The sequence below is a fragment of the Rutilus rutilus genome (genome assembly GCF_951802725.1).
Source record: "Rutilus rutilus genome assembly, chromosome: 1".
Lineage (NCBI taxonomy): Eukaryota > Metazoa > Chordata > Actinopteri > Cypriniformes > Leuciscidae > Rutilus > Rutilus rutilus.
This window is the reverse complement of record NC_140209.1, coordinates 55,230,791-55,249,821: the sequence shown is the minus strand read 5'-3', so window position 1 is coordinate 55,249,821 and position 19,031 is coordinate 55,230,791. Positions and strand designations below refer to the sequence as shown.

The 19,031-nt window shown below is 39.3% G+C and overlaps 1 protein-coding gene and 1 long non-coding RNA gene across 4 annotated transcripts in view; one reads left to right on the top strand and one right to left on the bottom strand.

Annotated features, from left to right (window-relative positions):
• The window catches only part of LOC311299243, a 15,366-nt gene extending 8,529 nt beyond the window's left edge, over positions 1-6,837 (bottom strand). The window contains exons 1-2 of the long non-coding RNA XR_014629087.1: positions 6,585-6,837; positions 6,252-6,394 (exon numbers count right to left, since the gene is read on the bottom strand). This is a non-coding gene — a long non-coding RNA (uncharacterized lncRNA). The remainder of the gene's footprint in view (positions 1-6,251; positions 6,395-6,584) is intronic.
• The window catches only part of prkacaa (protein kinase, cAMP-dependent, catalytic, alpha-a), a 25,170-nt gene extending 6,139 nt beyond the window's left edge, over positions 1-19,031 (top strand). Inside the window, exons 1-10 of one of the 3 annotated variants that reach the window (XM_084421171.1) lie at positions 654-821; positions 9,553-9,614; positions 10,018-10,146; positions 10,968-11,066; positions 11,527-11,609; positions 13,893-14,019; positions 14,128-14,223; positions 14,312-14,434; positions 16,342-16,506; positions 18,772-19,031. In XM_084421171.1, coding sequence (XP_084277297.1) covers positions 698-821; positions 9,553-9,614; positions 10,018-10,146; positions 10,968-11,066; positions 11,527-11,609; positions 13,893-14,019; positions 14,128-14,223; positions 14,312-14,434; positions 16,342-16,506; positions 18,772-18,897 — 1,134 coding nt within the window. In that variant the 5' untranslated portion in view covers positions 654-697 and the 3' untranslated portion in view covers positions 18,898-19,031. Of the gene's footprint in view, positions 1-653; positions 822-7,320; positions 7,689-9,552; positions 9,615-10,017; positions 10,147-10,967; positions 11,067-11,526; positions 11,610-13,892; positions 14,020-14,127; positions 14,224-14,311; positions 14,435-16,341; positions 16,507-18,771 lie in introns of those variants that run through there. The other 2 variants (XM_084421169.1, XM_084421170.1) reach the window with 2 other exon arrangements.

Sequence of the window (19,031 nt, the reverse complement as noted above, 5' to 3'; positions counted from 1 at the left end):
CCTAGCATGCAGCAGGCATAGTTAGTGTCGTCGGTGAAACAGATATGTGTGAAATGGATCTCAGTGGCATGCTGCTGCTAGAATCTATGTGTGAAGAGTGGATTTCTATTTGCATGTGACTGCATGTCATTTGAATATGCTTGATACATTCAGTTGCAAAAATGGAGTGGATCCTTTTTTTTTTTTTTTTTTTTCGCGGTGGGCTTTTGCACTCCCTCCCCTGGTTGGAATGGGGGACTTTGTTCACGGCGTGCTTCACATCCCTGTCTGCCCCATCGCCGGTGGACTGCCCTGATCCCCAGAGACAGGTGCTGGCTGCCATCCGGGGCCATGAGCAGAGGAGGTCCATATTTTACCGTCTGGGCGGACAATAGAGGACATGGACATTGCAGACAACGCTGTGGATCAGATCAAAGCACAACAGTAAGGGTTAACGCCAAGGTGGGCTGTGGTGGAAACAGAAGTCCCTGACTGTTCAAGGAAGCCCACGGGAGGAAACGGGGTGTGTGAGCCCGGCACAGGAAGGCAAGGAAACGGAGAAGGTTCAGCCCTGCCTGCCTGCCTGCCCTGAGTCCCGAAGACAGAAGAGTCTCGTACAAGTAGGGACACTGACTTCTATTTTGTAAAAAGAGTTTTGAAAAGCAGCTGTATAAAGTCGGATGCCTCTGCGCCACGCTTACTTTCACGGCTGTCTACAATGTCAGTGCTGCAGAGGTTGGCAGAGAGGCTGTTCCAGCGAGCCGGTCCCTGTCTCGGAGACTCTAGCGGTGGGGAGGGCGGCTACTACCAGTCCCAGGAGGAGTCAGAGGCCTCTTGCTGGAGTGAGTGACTGACCTGAGGCATTATGTTGGTTAAGGCTGCTGGCACAGTGAGGGTTTGGATATAGCTGTGGAAGGTGGGGCTTGGCAAAGGGGCGGAGAAACCTGCATGTCTAAAGGTCTTAACTCCCCGTCTGTAGTGCTGGCCTGACTGTGTGCGTGTAAGATTAACTGATAATCATTTGAAATATCTCACATTTGATTATGGATAGCGATAGACTGGTGTATCGACCAGGCTATTTGAGATCAATTGAGGATAAACGGTTTCTTTTTACATTTAAGTAAGTGTTGTTTAAAATGAGTCCAACAGTTCATTTCAGAAAATTGCTTTCGTAACCATTATACAATGAATTTGTTATTGTTCCGATTACCCTTATCTCTGGATGTTAATATTACCCTTTGAAAACCCATATCGACTTGACCACAAATTATAGATGCTTTTCATAATGGGATGTTGTAAACTTAAGTCATGGGTGATATGGAGATTGAGTTTAAATTAGCACCTCTCTGTGTGTGCTTCGTGGATTGATGTGGGACTGCCGACATGCACATTCTGGGTACAAAGCCCTTTTTTATTCCTCTCCTAATGTTTGTGCTGTTGCCTGGAGTTGGCTGCGTCATACAGGAGTTCCAGGGAAGCTGGCTGTCTGTCTCCTGGAAACCTGTCAGTGTATCCCGCTTTGTTGGGGTCCCAGTGTTCTGCTGTTCGTTCCTGCCAGTCTGAATTATGAACTAGGGCTGCACGATTTGGGGAAAATGTCATAATAGCGATTATGGTTTCATGAGTCAACTTGCTTGGTTCTCAAGTAAAATGCACACACAGATTAGTGATAATGCTGAAATGTGTATTTCTTAACTCAAACTAGCAACAACAACTAAATGCACAGTGTTTTCTAAATTAAAATAATATTTTTTACAAAATGAAATAGTGACAACTTTGCATTACTGCAAACTTGTTATTGTCTCAATAGTATAAAATAAATGTCATATTTACCTGTGCCCTTACTGTCTAACAGGTAGGACATATGCAGAAATTGACCAAAGTTATCAAACAGTCTGCACTACATAAATGATAAATTAAATATAGACTCATCCTTATTAAAGCTACAAAAGTTCTTTAGTCAAGAGCAGGGAGGAATTTTCTCTGTTCCCTTTGTTCTTTGATTAACTTTACTGTCAGAAAGCTTTATTGGCTGCTGTCCCTTTAAGACCAGCCGCTGCTGACAGAGCACGCGACTCCATTCTCTCACAACTCTTCACGTTCATCATGAGACTGCTCGTATGTTATGAAGATACTCGACAAAACCGACATTTTGGTATAATTGTGTGTGTTATTGTTCGTTCAAGCATGAAAGAGAACTGTATTCTGGCGTGCTGTCTGTGCGCACGATACTGGCGCGCGTCTTTTTTTGTGTCAGGACATTCACAGGCAGCGCGTGATTGACAAATTAACGGATGCTGCGTTGATTGATTGCATAAAATATTTTATCAATATTTAATCAATTTAACACGTTAATGTTGACAGCCCAAATGTATTTATTCCATAATAAATAAAAAAGCATTTTGCGATGTGATTAATCATGCAGCACTATTATGAACTAATGCTAACAGCATTACCCGTTCATGCGATGATTACTTGGGGTGTAACCGTTCTCCACCCACGGTTCGGCACGCACTTGCACTTCTGTTCATCTAAAATCTGACGACGCATCTATAATAATATGGTTTGATGAATTAACAAAATGTGGAAAAGACAGACAGAGTTCGGCTATTGTACGTTTCTGTTGATGGATATGCATTCTGGCTTCCCAATATGTTACAACAGAGATCTTTGTAAACTTTGTTCATCAGGAGTGCCGTATGCTCTTATATGATTATGACCAGTCATTTACGCTATCATCACCCAGGTGTTGATAGCGCGCAAGCTATCTGTGTCATTTAAGCCTTATAATAATAATAATTCGTTACATTTTATTGTGCTTTTTCTGAGACCTCAAAGCGCTTTACATAGAAGGGGGGAATCTCCTCAACCACCACCAATGTGCAGCATCCGCTTTGATGATGCGACGGCAGCCATATTGCGCCAGAACGCCCACCACACACCAGCTTACTGGTGGAGAGGAGACAGAGTGATGAAGCCAATCAGTATATGGGGATGATTAGGAGGCCATGATGGAGAGAGGCCAAGGGGCAAATTTGGCCAGGATGCCGGGGTTACACCCCTACTCTTTTTCGAAGGACATCCTGGGATTTTTAATGACCACAGAGAGTCAGGACCTCGGTTTAACGTCTCATCCGAAGGACGGTGCTCTTTTGACAGTATAGTGTCCCCGTCACTACACTGGGGCATTAGGACCCACACACACCACAGGGTGAGCACCCCCTACTGGCCTCACTAACACCTCTTCCAGCAGCAACCTGGTGTTCTCAGGGGGTCTCCCATCCAGGTACTGACCAGGCTCAGCCCTGCTTAGCTTCAGTGGGCAACCAGTCTTGGGCTACAGGGTGATATGGCTGCTAATTAGCCTTGCCTATTTAAACATTCAAGCGCAGAAGACGTGAAAGAGCTCGCGCACCGTAAGAAGATTTGTGTGTGCTCTCATCTGAAGCGCGCACACGGAGAGCCATGTCTCAGACAGCATGCAAATATTGAGTTTTCTTTCAAGTCTTGTGCTTGAACGGACAAATTCACACAAAAATGACGTCAACATGCCCGTTTTGGCGAGTATCCTAGCAAACATAGTAGGTTATGTCTTAAGTGAACGTAAACAGTTGAGAAAGACAACGCATGTGTATCAGTGTACTGGATCTGTGCATTGTTCTTAAAGTGACAGCAGCCTAATATTCCTGCTGACTGTGTTTTGAATGTTAATCAAATAACAAAAGACATTGAAATCACTCACTGCTCTTGACGATAGCTTTTGTAACTTTGATAATGATTCATCTTTATTTCATTTATGCAGTGAAGATTATTTGCAGTGTTTGGTCCCGATCAGACAGAACACGTTTTTTTTTGCAGTGAGAGCCTTTTTAAAAATAGTTTTCTTTTGGCAGTTAGTGTTTTGCACACTGTTTATGCTCCTCGTGTTTTAGCCGCCTGCTGCGCCACGCATTTTATGTAGGTGCGTTCTGAGTAGGGCTGCACAATTAATCGAATTTCTAATCGCGATTACGATTACGGGTGCCACGATTACGTAATCGTTCAAAGCCGCGATTACAAAAGAAAATCCACTCTGCGTGCGTGTTGTTTAGATAAATGTTATGTTGAATCACGACTACTTCAGAAAACCCAGCACAATAGGAACTACCAGGCAGTGACGTAAGTGTATGCTGAAAGTCTTTCACCTCAGAAAAACGGACTATATATATATATATATATATATATATATATATATATACAGTACCAGTCAAAAGTTTGGAAACATTACTATTTTTAATGTTTTTGAAAGAAGTCTCTTATGCTCATCAAGCCTGCAGTTAAAAAAAAAAAAAAAAAACAGTAATATTATGAAATATTATTACAATTTAAAATAATGGTTCTCTTTTTTTAATATATTTTAAAATGTAATTTATTTTTGTGATGCAAAGCTGAATTTTCATCTGCAAGTACTCCAGTCTTTGGTGTCTTATGATCCTTCAGAAATCATTCTAATATGATGATTTGATACTCAGTTATTATCAATGATGGAAACAGTTGTGCTGTTTAATATATTTTTTTGGAATACTTTTTTCAGGATTCATTGAGTTAACAGCATTTATTCATAAAAACAGCATTTATTCAAAATAAAAACATTTCTAACAATATAAATCGTTACCATCACCTTTTATCAATTTAACGCATTCTTGTTGAATTAAAGTACTAATTTCTTTAAAAAAAAAAGTTATTGTTCCCAAACTTTTGAACGGTAGTGTATATTGTTACAAAAGATTTCTATTCTAAATAAATACAGTTCTTTTTAACTTTTTATTCATCAAATAATCCTGAAAAAAGTATCTCAGGTTATAAAAAAAATATTAAGCAGCACAACTGTTTCCAACATTGATCATAAATCAGCATATTAGAATGATTTCTGAAGGATCATAAGACACCAAAGACTGGAGTACTTGCTGATGAAAATTCAGCTTTGCATCACAAAAATAAATTACATTTTAAAGTATATTAAAAAAGAGAACCATTATTTTAAATTGTAATAATATTTCATAATATTACCGGTTTTTTTTTTTTTTTTTTTTTTTTAACTGCAGGCTTGATGAGCATAAGAGACTTCTTTCAAAAACATTAAAAATAGTAATGTTTCCAAACTTTTGACTGGTACTGTATATTTAAATGACTGTGGTGGCTCATACCAACATTGTATTAACAAAACATAGTGCTATTTAATAGCTTTAGCATAGGCCTAATTTTTATTTATTAGTAGTCTTTACTATTAGTCATATTCTTACAATTTATGTGTATGTTAAGTAAAGGGGGACAGTACTTGTGTGTGTTCATTTTTGTGTAAACATGTATTATAATATGCCTATATATATATATATATATATATATATATATATATATATATATATATATATATCTCATTATCTATTTATATATATATATATATATATATATATATATATATATATCTGATTATCTATTTATATATATATATATTTATATATAAATTCTAATAATCGTAATTAATAATCGCAATTACAATTTCAAGGGAATAATCAGCAATTATGATTTTTGTCATAATCGTGCAGCCCTAGTTCTGAGCGCCTTTAGTTAAAAAAAATATATATATATATCAACTCACTCATGACGTCATTCGTTTTTTTTTTTTCCCATTGTCCAATCGAATTAATGGTGAGGCGGTCCTTCCGTTGTGATGACGGAAGTTTAGGTGTTTGTTCATACCTCACCCTTGATTAAGGTCAGAGCAAGTGCCCTTTTTTTGTCCATTTTTTTTTAAGTTTCTGCTAAAATGAGTTTACTTCACAGCAAACGAAAGATTCTAGAGCGCTATAATCCGTTACTAGAGTGACAGGACAGCTGATTCGGTGGTTGCCTAGCAACATACAAACACCACAGCGCACTGCTCTTTTCTAAATTAGAAAAAGTAAACCGAAAAAGTCAATGTGGTGCGCCTCGTGGTTTCAAACCTGATAAACATCTTCTGTCTGATCACGGTTTAATACGGCCTTATTTTACATTTTGATTTACTTTTATTCGATTTCCGTACCTGGAAACTACTGTTAGATACCTGAAAAGCACTGTTTATTTTATTTGTATCTTTGCTCTATTTTATTTATTTGTGCTGTTGCTTGTAGTTTGATTATTTGTTCTTATTGTCTTTATTTTTACTTGGCAGTAGTCCAAAACCGTGACCCTAAAACAGTGATAAAAACCGAACCTTGAGCAGTTTGAACTGTTACGCTCCTAGCACTTACCCACTCTCAAATGACTGTTGGGTGAGACTTTTTGAAAGTCTGCCGATTGCACTACAAGCACTTGATTTGTGGTTTGACATGTTTAACAGGTGAAGTCTTCATAGCTCTTCTGTTAAATCAGGCATTTTTTTTGGTTAACTCTCCTAAAAAAAAAAAAAAAACATCACCAGAGAGCATGGACGTTTACTTAAAATACCTCCTACCTTTACTAACTTTGTATCCACAGAGTCAGCCTGTGGAAGCATGCCAAGCATCTGAGAGCTGAAAAGAGATTATACCTAGACTAGAGCAGCACCTATAGTCTTGAGAAATGAGGTCATGTAAGAGACTTACCAAAGGTGTCACTGTCCCTTGAGTCTCCACCTGGTCAGGGTGGCTGGATCTGGCTCAGTCTTTAAATCCATCTGTCCCTGACTCTTCCTGTGCCTCTGCCTCACTCTCGCAGTGCCACTGCATTTAGAGTCTGAAATGCCAGGCCTGAGGCTACATAGTCTGCAAATGGGTGCTGTTCTCATATGAGTGTGTGTTTTTGTGAACCAGCGGCACTCCGGCAGTCGATGCACCACTAGCCGACCCCCTTTGGTATGCGTCAGAGCAAGCAACAGCAGCCGAGGGCCACACTGATTGATCTGACTAATCAATTGTGGACTCTGTCCACTAGAGGACAATGCAAATGTTTGAGGGACCCAACGGGATGCACTTTATGCCATACCCTTCACGTCCACTTTATTTCTCCACACACTGGAGAAATAATAATAGTCTACCATTCCTTTGCTTCTTTAAGTTGATGGGAACTGCCACACTATCTGTTTATTGTCCATGCAACTCATTAGATGCAACATTGCTGTTATAGGTTTGTCCCTCCCCTTAGCGACCAGGTCCCTATTTGGATCAATCTGGTGCGTGTGTTTGTGTATGCGCTTGCATTTTAGGAGTGTGTGTTCCACTTGAGGGTGAGTGGAATGGCACTGTGTACAGAATAAATATTGATACAAACGAAGCATGAGGCCGATTGATTTACCAGGGTGATGTCCGCACGGAAAGCGAGGGCTTTAGTTCAGCATTCGGCGCTCGAGGAAGAGCAGGAGCAGCAGACTGAATCATCAGCCGCGCTTGAAGACAAAAGCAGCGTTGAGAACACACACACACACACACACACACCTGTAGCTTTGAGCTAAAGTGGATGCGAGGGTCAGGTGTGCAGGGACCTCTTAGGAAGAGGCGTAGGGCTATGAGCCTGATGCTGTGAGGAAGAGGAGAAAGGAGGAACCGTCTCGGCAGGGCCCATGTGTGACCGAAAAAGCTCCAGAAGGCATGGTGGGAAGCGGGAATCTCGTTCTTCAGGAGAATCTCGTTCTTCAGGAGGATCGGTGGAAGGGGGAGGAGGTGGTGGTGGTGGTGGTGGAGGAGTGGAGGGTCCCACGCTCCTAGTGGACGGTAAGGGCACGGCTAACTTTGTGTGGGAATCGGTTATTTCCCTCCAGTAGTCATGGCACCCGTTTGTCAGGGAAGCCAGCACAAAGGCAAGGATCATATCCTGAGCCATTAATGAAATCGCAGCTGGGCTATTTTTATCTGTGGTTGATGTAATTCTTTGATTTTTCTTTCGGGTTGTTTATGTGCTGTAGCTGTTGAGGCCTGACCTTTGTTTTGAATCTGTTTCAAGCACCTTTAGTTGTTTTATTGTGTGTTAGATCAACATCGAGTTTAGGTGAACTTTGGACGCTGTCCTCTCTCCTCTATCGTCTACTGTAGTTCCTCTACAGATTATCTAAATGAAGTTGAAATATGACCCTGGAGTGTGTGCAGTCCCATCAACCACTGTGTTTGTGAGAAAGAAAACTCCTGAATCCCTCTCAGAGATAATAAGGCAGGGGAATTGACGGGAAGTTGTGGGGCGAGGCTCTCTCTCTGGCTCTGGCTCTGGCTCTGCCTGGAGCATGTGGATCGAAGATAATGGTGGTAACCTCGCTTTGTGCCATCTGACTCTTTCACCACTGAGAGAGATCGTTTAATGCCCCACCTTTGGATTTTAAAAGCATTGAAAAGCTTCATAAGGGTGTGACGTACAGTAGGGTCCTCAACGGCAGGAATCTCACTGCGCTTCTTTAGACATCTCTGGGCGATGCAGTTGCAACAGTTGGATTTTCTTAGTGGTAGTGACAGCTTGCATTTCCCCAGAGAAAGCGCTGGTGGTGGGGAATGAGGAAGAGCCTGTAATCTTAACGTTCCCACACAGCCCCATGAGAAGAGAGAAACATGCTCGAATGCTTCTGTGCAACTTCATTGGTGCACTTATCAGATGTCTGACTTGACTCTTTCTCGCTGTTTCTGAAGCAGAAATTATGATTCTGTGATACATTTTTTTTCTCGCATGCATGCTAGAGATATATGAAGCGAGAAAAAAGAGTCTGTAGATATCGATTTGGGTCTGAGCTCTTGTTCTGTCATGATGGGCTCAGGAAGTATTAGATAACATGAGCTCAGTCGATGTGGTTTTAACACTGGAAATTAGAACAGGCCTTACCACAGACAGGCAATGAAAGTGATTGCCACAGGCTCTGAACACACAACAAACATGATGAAAAACAGAAGTGGCCAATACGGGGGCAGAAGTTTAGAAAGCCAATTTCTATATAATGGAGATGGTAGTGTAGCGCTTTGCTCTGAAAGTTAAACCAATCTGGACGACTTTCCAGCATTTGTGTCTTTCCACAAAGTCTGTCCACAGATATGCAGAATTTCACTGATTTTATACCTTAAATCAACATTAAAACCTAATGAAAAGCATGCTGGAAGGCCTATTTCTGAGTAGAAATGTAAACATTATTGCTATATTTGATAAACTGCTTATGTGTAAAGTACTTTAATACACTGTAATGAAGATCACTTTTGAGAATAATGGGAATCATTGTATTTATCTACAGTGAAATGTGACATGTTTTCACTAGATTCACTTAGTGTACATGCAGTGTGACGTGTAGAAAAACTAGTCCTTCTCAGCAGTCTTCACAGACAGCACAGCTGGCTGAAATGCCACACGTTACTGTCATAAATAAGGGTAGACCAGCAACTCTGGACTTTAATGTGCTTTCGAGGCTGTAAAAGGTTTATGTTGGCCGCCATACTGCTATGGTCACCTCTGCTGTTTTTACATGTCCTACTTGTGTTGACATTTTAACAGATTCAATAGGCAATGCCCCCTTTAGACATTGCATGTTTCCCTGAGTGCAACATGGTACATGTTGATCTGTTGTGCACATAATCTCACACCATTATTTTCCCCTTTCTCCTTGTACAGTTAAGGAGTTTCTCGCTAAAGCCAAAGAAGATTTCCTAAAGAAATGGGAGAACCCAGCACAGGTCAGTTAATCCCATTTTCTGCACTGCACACAAACACTTTGTCAGCCAGTGAGCTAATGTGAGATGGTGTGCGCCTCCTCCTGGACACAAGGTGAACTGACCAGCTGTTTGTTTGTCTTTTTAAGTCTTTAAAAGAGTCTGAGTTCACAACTTTTGTACTTGTACCCTGAGGAAAAGTTACGTTTTGATGTAAAGTTTGCTGTGTTTCATTACATTTCTGAAAGTGATACCTTGAAATGTAGATCTTGTTGTTAGTGAACATTCAAATGATATAACAAGTAAAATAATCACAGTCAATTAAGTTTGACAACACAAGAACAGTCAGTGTTAAATTTGTCTTTGTACAAGCAAAATGTATTAACCTAAATACCATATTTTCTTCTTTATTCCTCTTGATGAACAGAATACTGCATCTCTGGACCATTTTGAGAGGTTGAAGACTCTGGGCACTGGCTCGTTTGGGCGAGTCATGCTAGTCAAGCACAAAGAATCAGGCCAGCATTTTGCCATGAAGATCCTTGACAAACAGAAGGTAAAGCACTCTAACAGAAATCATCGCTAAAAGGTGTATGTGTGTGTTTACAGGTTTGGCTATACTTTTGAGTGCCAAATGTCCTCATAGTGAAATATTATGACCAGTGTTACCAGTAACGAGAGCTACGTAATCGGATTGCTTTTTCAAGTAACTAGTAAAGTAACACATTACATTTAAATTTACAACAAAATATCTGAGTTACTTTTTCAAATAAGTAACGCAAGTTACTTTGTTTTCTCATTTACTGAATGACAGCTCTTCTGTTTAGAGAAATATTGGGAGTGTGTTATGTTGCGCTGTGTGAACATGATGGTTATTGTAGTTCTAGACTAAATGTGAGCAGGCATTTATTTTTACATTTGCTAAAAAAATATAACTTTTTTTGTTTGTTGTTGTCTGAAGAAGTTAAACAAGCAAGCCCAGCCCAGGTGGGAAAAAGTAACGCTAAAGTAACGTAATACATTACTTTCCATAAAAGTAACATAATTAGTTACTTTTTGTGGAGAGAAAAGCCATATTGTAACGCATTACTTTTAAAAGTAACTTTCCCCAACACTGATTATGACAACTGACAATTTGTTGGTCCTCACTAGTTAAAAAGGCCAAAAATATAAATTGGCCAAAACATGTTTTTATTTAAATCTAATGTTCTGCACAGGTTTCAGTGATTGGTGTGTTTAGGGCTTAGGGGTTGGTTTAGGCCATATATCAACATGATATAAAATCAATGGAAGTCTATGCAATGTCCTTACTAATATAGTGAAACGTGTGTGTGTGTGTGTGTGTGTTTGTTGGGCTCATTTTCTGGTGTCTTTCAGGTGGTGAAACTGAAACAGATAGAACACACACTAAATGAGAAACGCATCCTGCAGGCTGTCAGCTTCCCATTCCTGGTGCGATTGGAGCACTCGTTCAAGGTATTTGCTGTGTGTGTGTGTGTGTGTTAGGACGGTTAGGATTTGGAGAAGCATGAGATAGACAGATTAAAAAGTTTAAAATAATTACATTTCTAATAACTTTCAATTTATCAAAGAATCCTTAAAAAAATCAAGGTTTCCACAAAAATAAGCAGCACAACTGTTTTCAACATTAAGGATAATCAGAAATGTTTCTTGAGCATCAAATCATCATATTAGAACGATTTCTGAAGGAGCCATGTGACACTGAAGACTGGAAAATCCAGCTTTGGATCAGAAATAAACTACATTTTACAATATATTAAAATATAAAACAATTACTTTAAATTGCAATAATATTTCACAATATTACAGTTTTTACTGAGTTTTTGATCAGCCTCGGTGAGTCTAAAATCTTTGTGTGTCTCTGTGTGTATCTAAATGGTTTTGTACTCTTTTCTTTTGTGTTCTCTCCACTCAGGATAATACTAACCTGTATATGGTAATGGAGTATGTTCCTGGAGGAGAGATGTTCTCCCACTTACGCAGAATCGGCCGGTTCAGGTGAGTTTTTCTCCATGCATATCACACTAACTCCATCCAACCGTTAATTTGGTTTATTACTACATGCGTACTACTACTAATTACTACATATTGCTTTCTTTTATTATAGCTACTTGTTGTTTTCTACTGTTTTTAGTGATGTATTACAAACTGTACCACGTCATCTTTATGATGACACTCAAAACTGCATCATATTCAAAATACTACTGGATTATCTGCAAAGTTCAAAGATTTATTGGTCAAATGTGCAGTGCCGACGGTGAAATGTGTTGCTACATTTTGCAGTAAATCTTGCGTAACTACAGACTACATCGACCGAATCCACTGAGTCGCAGTGTCAGTCTCAGATGGTCAACGTCGAGGTCAACTTGTTAAACCTTTTTGAAATGTATTCAGAGTTTCTTTCTGGAGGCACTTTGTAGCAACTATTCTTAAACTGATTCTCATACCTTAATTTTTTTTGTCGGTACAACCTTCCTCAGAAACTGCTGCGCTGAATGATGCTTTGAAATATGTGATATTGGATATTTTACGCCAGTCTGACTAAATTTCTCTGCCAATACTAATTCTTCCTATTAAACCCCTTAATCTATTCCCTGTTCTCTAACTTTTATTTCTTTGCTCTCAATGCCTGGTCATTTTGCTGTCCAAGATGCTTGCTGAGGATGGCAAAGATTGAATGCTGTTTTTGTTTTCGGACGTGAGTGTGATTTCGGTCGCGATTCTGGTTAAAGAGATGGAATGCGTGGAAAGGAATAGATGGCATGCGTTTATAAAAAAATCTATGAAGTGTGAAAATTACAGAACATTGTCATAACAGATAATAAAGTAATTGCAGTCACATTACATTCAGTCTTTTTTGGGGGGCTCTCCTACGTTTTCTTTGAAACAGGCCTCTTCTCTTTTGCACAGAAGGTAGTTTTCATGACAAATTTGTCACAGTAAACAAGCTCCTCGATTAGTGTTTTTATAGCTAACTAACAAAATGTGAACATTGGAGAACTTTCCTGAGGTAAATGCAACTTTAGGTGACATTGTTCACAAGCTGTTTTAATGACGTCTTTCTGCGGTTTAAATACTGATTGAGAGACTACATGAGACCAGATACATTTCAGTAAGTTGTACTGTATCTTTCAACATACCTTTTGATGTTCATGCATGTTTTTTCATGCTGTAACTTGTATTAAAGTGTATTGAACTGAGGCGCTAAAGCGATCTGTCACGTCTTCATTTACGAGCGTCAAAACGCCATTGGATTTTGTGATAAAATGGACAGAATTTGAAAGCTGAGACTTTATCACAACTAACAAAGCACAAAGCTCTTTGTGATTCATTGGATAGGAAGGAAGTGCGATATGTTTGGTGTAGGGAAAACCGCAGACCTGGCAACCCTGGCTTGAACTATGGATGATTCATAGGGTCATAGGAGCCTGATTTAACGTTGCTGTTTTTAAACTGTTAATGTCGTGTTAACTTTGACAGCCCTAAATTCAACATGAGAGATTTTATACACACAGTATGAGTTGCAGTCTTTTTCCGCCCTCTTGGATATAATCAGCCGATGATCTTTTTATCAGTGAAAATAATAATAGTGTTTTAATAGTGAATAATAGCGGCCAATGGAGAAAATAATTGCATTTATCAGCTTATATCGGTTATTAGCTGATACATCGGTGCATCCCTACTACTGCTATTATTATTATTATTATTATTATTATTATGTAATAACTTGTCACATTGAAAAACAGTCATTGTGACTGCAGAACGCAAGTGGATTCTTTTGCATACTGCCCTTTTTTTTTTTTTTTTTTGAACATCCATAAAAAAAAACTTAAAAGATTAAAAGATCTATCTTGATAGTTTTCTAAGTACATGGTTCTCGACCAGAAAACGTTGATAGTCAAAAGACGTAGATGGATTGTATAATATCCGCATATTGGAATCATTATGAGCACAAGTAATTGCTGCCTGACATGTTCGTTGTGTCTGCTGAATACATTGCGTTAACCAGGTACACAACGTATTGTATTATATTATAGCTGTATATTACTGTTATTTTTCAAAAAGGACAAAAACAATGTGCAGTTCAGGTAATGACATATTTTAGGGTAGTTGACATGACGTGTCAAACAGTGGCAACGGTGTCCTGACACGCTGTTTGCCCCGTTTCATTTGAAAACCATTCAGAATGATGTTTTTCTCGTTCTTGAATAGTTACTGTGCGTGCAGGTCCCATGACCTCTGTTTGTTTACGTTGTGTCTGTCTGTCTCTGTCCGGTGCAGTGAGCCTCATGCCCGATTCTACGCCGCCCAGATAGTTCTGACCTTTGAATACCTTCACTCGCTTGATCTTATCTACCGAGATCTGAAGCCTGAAAACCTGCTCATAGACCAGCAGGGATACATACAGGTATGTTACAATGATAGCAGCTACAAGACTGCAAACATGTGTCTTTTTTAATGTCGGATTCTGTTCATATACAATTTTTATCGTCATTCTTCTTGTTTTTTTTCTCAGGTAACAGATTTTGGTTTTGCTAAACGTGTAAAGGGCAGGACCTGGACACTGTGCGGCACGCCTGAGTACCTGGCGCCAGAAATCATCCTCAGTAAAGTTAGTAACAAAAGCTGCGTTACTTGTTTCTCATAGGCTAGTCTATTCCAGCATAACCTTGCCTCCTCCTGTTCTCTCTGTCTCTTAGGGTTATAATAAGGCAGTGGACTGGTGGGCTCTCGGAGTGCTGATCTACGAGATGGCTGCTGGTTACCCTCCGTTCTTTGCCGACCAGCCCATTCAGATCTACGAGAAGATTGTCTCTGGGAAGGTGAGCACAGAATATCAGGATTTCATTCACTCTGCACTGCACACGCGTGTCAGTGTTGTTCATATAAACCAACTGTTTAAAATTGTTCCTTGAAATAAAGGTAAAGTAAAATGTAAATATTTGATGAAAAACTTAAAGGGTTAGTTCACCCTAAAATGAAAGTTAAGCCATCATTTACTCACCCTGGTCTTGTTGTATTGTCGTATGCCCTTCTTTCTTTTCCGGACCACAAAAGGAGTATTTTTTTTTTTACATATAATGGCAGTGAATAGCGATTAGCATCAAGCTTATTAAAAAAAAAGACACAAACGTATCACAGAATGATCCCATGTGACATGTGCTTTATATTATAAGTATTTGGGGGTATGCGATAGGGTTTCATTAAAAACTAACCAAAATTTAAAGTATTATTTAAAGGGGTCATCAGATGCCCATTTTCCACAAGTTGGTATGATACTTTAGTTACAGTCTACTAGTTACTATTCTCAATACAGTCTGTCAGCGGTCGTGGGCGGAGCGTGAGCAATATGACATCATATAGCTCAGAAGATTCAAACGTCTTGATTATTGAGAGTGTAGGCTTTTTGAGGATAAAAAAAAGGAGTGAATGGATTTTTTTTCATTGTATGGTGGTTGTGTCCACACACTGCAAAGACACATATAGAAGTGAATTTTGCATCCGATGACCCCTTTAACAGAAATTCTGACTTTGGTCTTCAGTGCACAGCTAAGCGACGTGTGCGTTCGGTTCGTGTGACTCTATTAGTGTCGCAGTTCACTCTGTCTCACCCAAAAAAAGCACACGAGTTGAGAGAAATCAAGATGAATACAACTGCGACATGAAATACAACGCCTAGAAATACCCCAAAAGTGTCCATGTACTTTCTTCCCTGAGATTTATGTCTCCGGACCGGATCTCTGTTTGTCCGATGAGTCAGAAGGACAGCTGACAGATGTGAACGTGATAACTTTTTGTAACGACAAACACAACGGATATATTCACCTCAGAGAAGAAGGGACATGGATTGTATTTCGTGTCGCGTTTTTGTTTTTTTTAAACTTATTTCAGATATTTGCCAAGGCAACATTTCTAATTTCCGTTTAAGTTGACGTGTTGAAATTACTAAAAGTAAAACTGAAATTAAAATAAATTAAAGCTAAATTGAAATATATATTTTTTGAAAACTAAAAAAAATGATCAAAGCAAATAACAAAATTCCTGAAAACTAAAATGAAAACTGGAAATATAAAAATAAAAGCTATAATATTAAAAATAGTATTAATAAATACTACAAAAGTAAATCAATAATACTGAAATAATTAGTAACTGTTCGGTAACTAAGAGCAAGGTTGTTTAGTAAAACATCTTTAAAAATTGGTGAAAAAAAGCTCAAATGAAATCTAAATACTAGATGGAAAAACTAAACTAAAATTAGGCAACTACTGAAATAAGTTTTAAAATTACTAAATGAAAATTAAAACTAAAGCTGAAATAAAAATAAATTAAACCTAAGTACTAATATTTTAATGGGAAAAAAGTAATAATAAAAAAGTTTATTTAAAATGAATAAAAAAAAGGATATATATATATATACACACACATACACACACACACACACACACACACACATACTTTTATGTCAGATTCAATTAATCGATTTGACAGCTTGAACTGTGTCATTAGGTTTTTTGTCAACAGTTTCCATTGGTTTTATGGTTTGAGTGTGAGATATGCTGCGCTCTAAATTTAAGTATTCAGTCGCTGACAGTTAATTAGGATTCGACAGATAAACTGACATGTTGCTTTGACTCGTTTATTAAATATCATCTGTGTTGATTGTGATAAGACTTTCTGGTGTTGCGTCATGAATCCCAAGCACTGACGGTGTGTCTCGATCTTCCTGTAGGTCCGCTTCCCCTCGCATTTTAGCTCTGACCTGAAGGACCTGCTGAGGAACCTGCTGCAGGTAGATCTCACGAAGCGCTTCGGGAACCTCAAGAACGGCGTCAACGACATCAAGGGCCACAAATGGTTTGCAACCACCGACTGGATCGCAATCTACCAGAAGAAGGTACCTGAATCAGACTGGGTTCTTTCAATGTTCTCACCTTTTCCTCAATCTTTAAGTCAACCTGATTGGTCCCATTTTGTGAACAATCATCAGAACATGTGGATGCTGCACACTGGTGGTGGTTGAGGAGAGATCCCCTGATATGATTGTAAAGCGCTCTGGGTGTACAGCAGCACCACTGGAACTGGGAATGATTTTAGTTCTAGGAACGCCTTTTGTGGGGACTGAATTAGCTCGTACTTTAGAGTAGGGTCTAACCCAGCACAATTGGAACTACCAGTGACGTAATTGTATGCTAATTGGCTGAACGCATGCGAAAATTGTTAAAGAGCTGTGCAAACACAGAGTTTATAGCCTATATATTTACTCCACGAACATGGAAAACAGCGATAGATGGACCGACGCCGAAGTCCAGACACTTGTCAACCCTTTATGTTAAGGAGGAAATCCAATGTGACTTTTAAGCGACCAAGCGAAGCATGATTATGTATTTCTGCTCAGCTAGAGACATTGGGCATCAATCACATGGTGAACGCTATACTTTTACTTTATACATAATACTTTTTCGTTTATGGCTTGCGTCACATTTCAAAGTTCCAACTGGTGGTGCGTAGGGCTGTCACAATTAAGACATTTGACTGCCGATTAATTGTCTGAAAAATAATTGTGATTAATGCCAATTAATTGTCTGTTTTAAGGTTCTGGCTAAATTAATTATAGGGCTTTGCCATACATTTTTTTTGTGTGCTTTGTTCATTAAATAATTGTGATGAATTTAATTATTTTGTAAGTTATCATTTTGCAGTGTAAGATTACAGTTAAATGTAATTATTTTGTAAGTCAGAGAGAGAGAGACAGAGAGAGAGAGAGAGAGAGAGAGAGACAGAGAGAGAGAGAGACATGAAGTATGAAACGCTTCAAAACAGAACAGCACAAACCGCATCCTGGGTGCAGAATGATGCGCTTAAAGCAACATGCAGTCACAGCGCTACGCATTGAAAAGTGCTCAAAATCCTTGTGTGTATCTATCCAGCAGTTTATTGATCTTTTCTTTCTTCACAGTTTTAAATTCCAGTTATTGTGTGTGTGTGTGTGTGATGCCAATTAATAGTCATTATGTTGTGTGATCCAACAGACACCCAGTTGTGAGGACGATATCGTTTAGAAACAGTGATAAACTCCAGCAAGATGAAGACATTTTATGCAAATCCACAGTAGAGAACGCTCCCACTCCACTCCCATCTGCACTTTTTTTGGAATTGCGCTCTCTCTAATTTGCCCTGATTATTAAATCTTGCCCCAAGTATTATAATGGGAATATATTATATTAAAGAGAGTCTCTTTTTGATTGATTGACAGCCGCAGCGAAGGGAAGACGAGTTTCCGTGAACTTTAATTCAATGATGTAATCCAAAGATTCTTTTGTACCTTAAAACAATGTTTCCAAAATCGTTTGAGTGGTTCATCAACTCGTAACAGGGTGAACGGCACTTCTGCATTCGCTTTGCGACCCTCTATCGGCTATAACCACACTATGCAAGTTTGCCACATCGGGTAGCGGATCTGTAGTTCGACTGAGACATAAGAAACTACAAATTTGACTTGCTTTACGGCAAGCGTTACGGTGGAGCCTATATAAAAAATAGCCGTTTCTGATGTCGCAATACATCATACTTTCATAAAATCATGCAACATACTCTACCTTGTCTGTGGACATCGTTATTTCCAAAGCTGGTGCTGGATAAACAAATAGCGTGCGTGCGACGGTAGGCTAAATTATTTACGACAGCGGTAATGGACAGTTCCGCTTCCAACCTGTAGGGGGGCCGAAGAGGAAAGGTGTTGCTTTAAGCTATGGAATGTCTTCAGATGACTTTGAATATAGTGCAGAAAACTTAACTGGTGCTTGTCTAGTCCTCTTGGTCTATGACTCCCCCTTGTGCCGTGCGGTTACATCAAGTTTGTACCATAAAACTGCTCTCCGGTGTGTTCATGTTTTCACTCGCGTCTGACCTCGATGGAACACAAGAAATGAACCGGAGAACATTTCCATGTCAATTAAAGTGGAGCCTCAACCAGTGGAAAGGGTTTAACAGCCGGAGCGAACTTTTCCGGAAAGTTTTGAACTCCCGAAATGAACTTGGTTTTGGCCTGATGAATAACGTTAGTTCTTAGTTCTCTAGGGGCCTTTATGGTAATATTTAATAAAAAAATGTAACAACCTTTTCCGCTGACTCATCTGTGGATATTTGTGTCTGTTTTCAGGTGGAGGCCCCCTTCATCCCTAAGTGCAAAGGCCCCGGGGACACCAGCAACTTCGACGACTACGAGGAGGAAGAAATCCGGGTGTCTTTCACAGAGAAATGTGGAAAGGAGTTTGCTGAATTCTAGAAGCAGCAGCAGCAGTGGAGGAGAGGGATGGAGAGAAATTAGGTGTGGGGCAACAGTGAGAAGAAAACGTTTTCCAGGGAGAGATGATGGACTGGACTGAGCCTGTATCTGGTAACAACAACAACAACAACAAC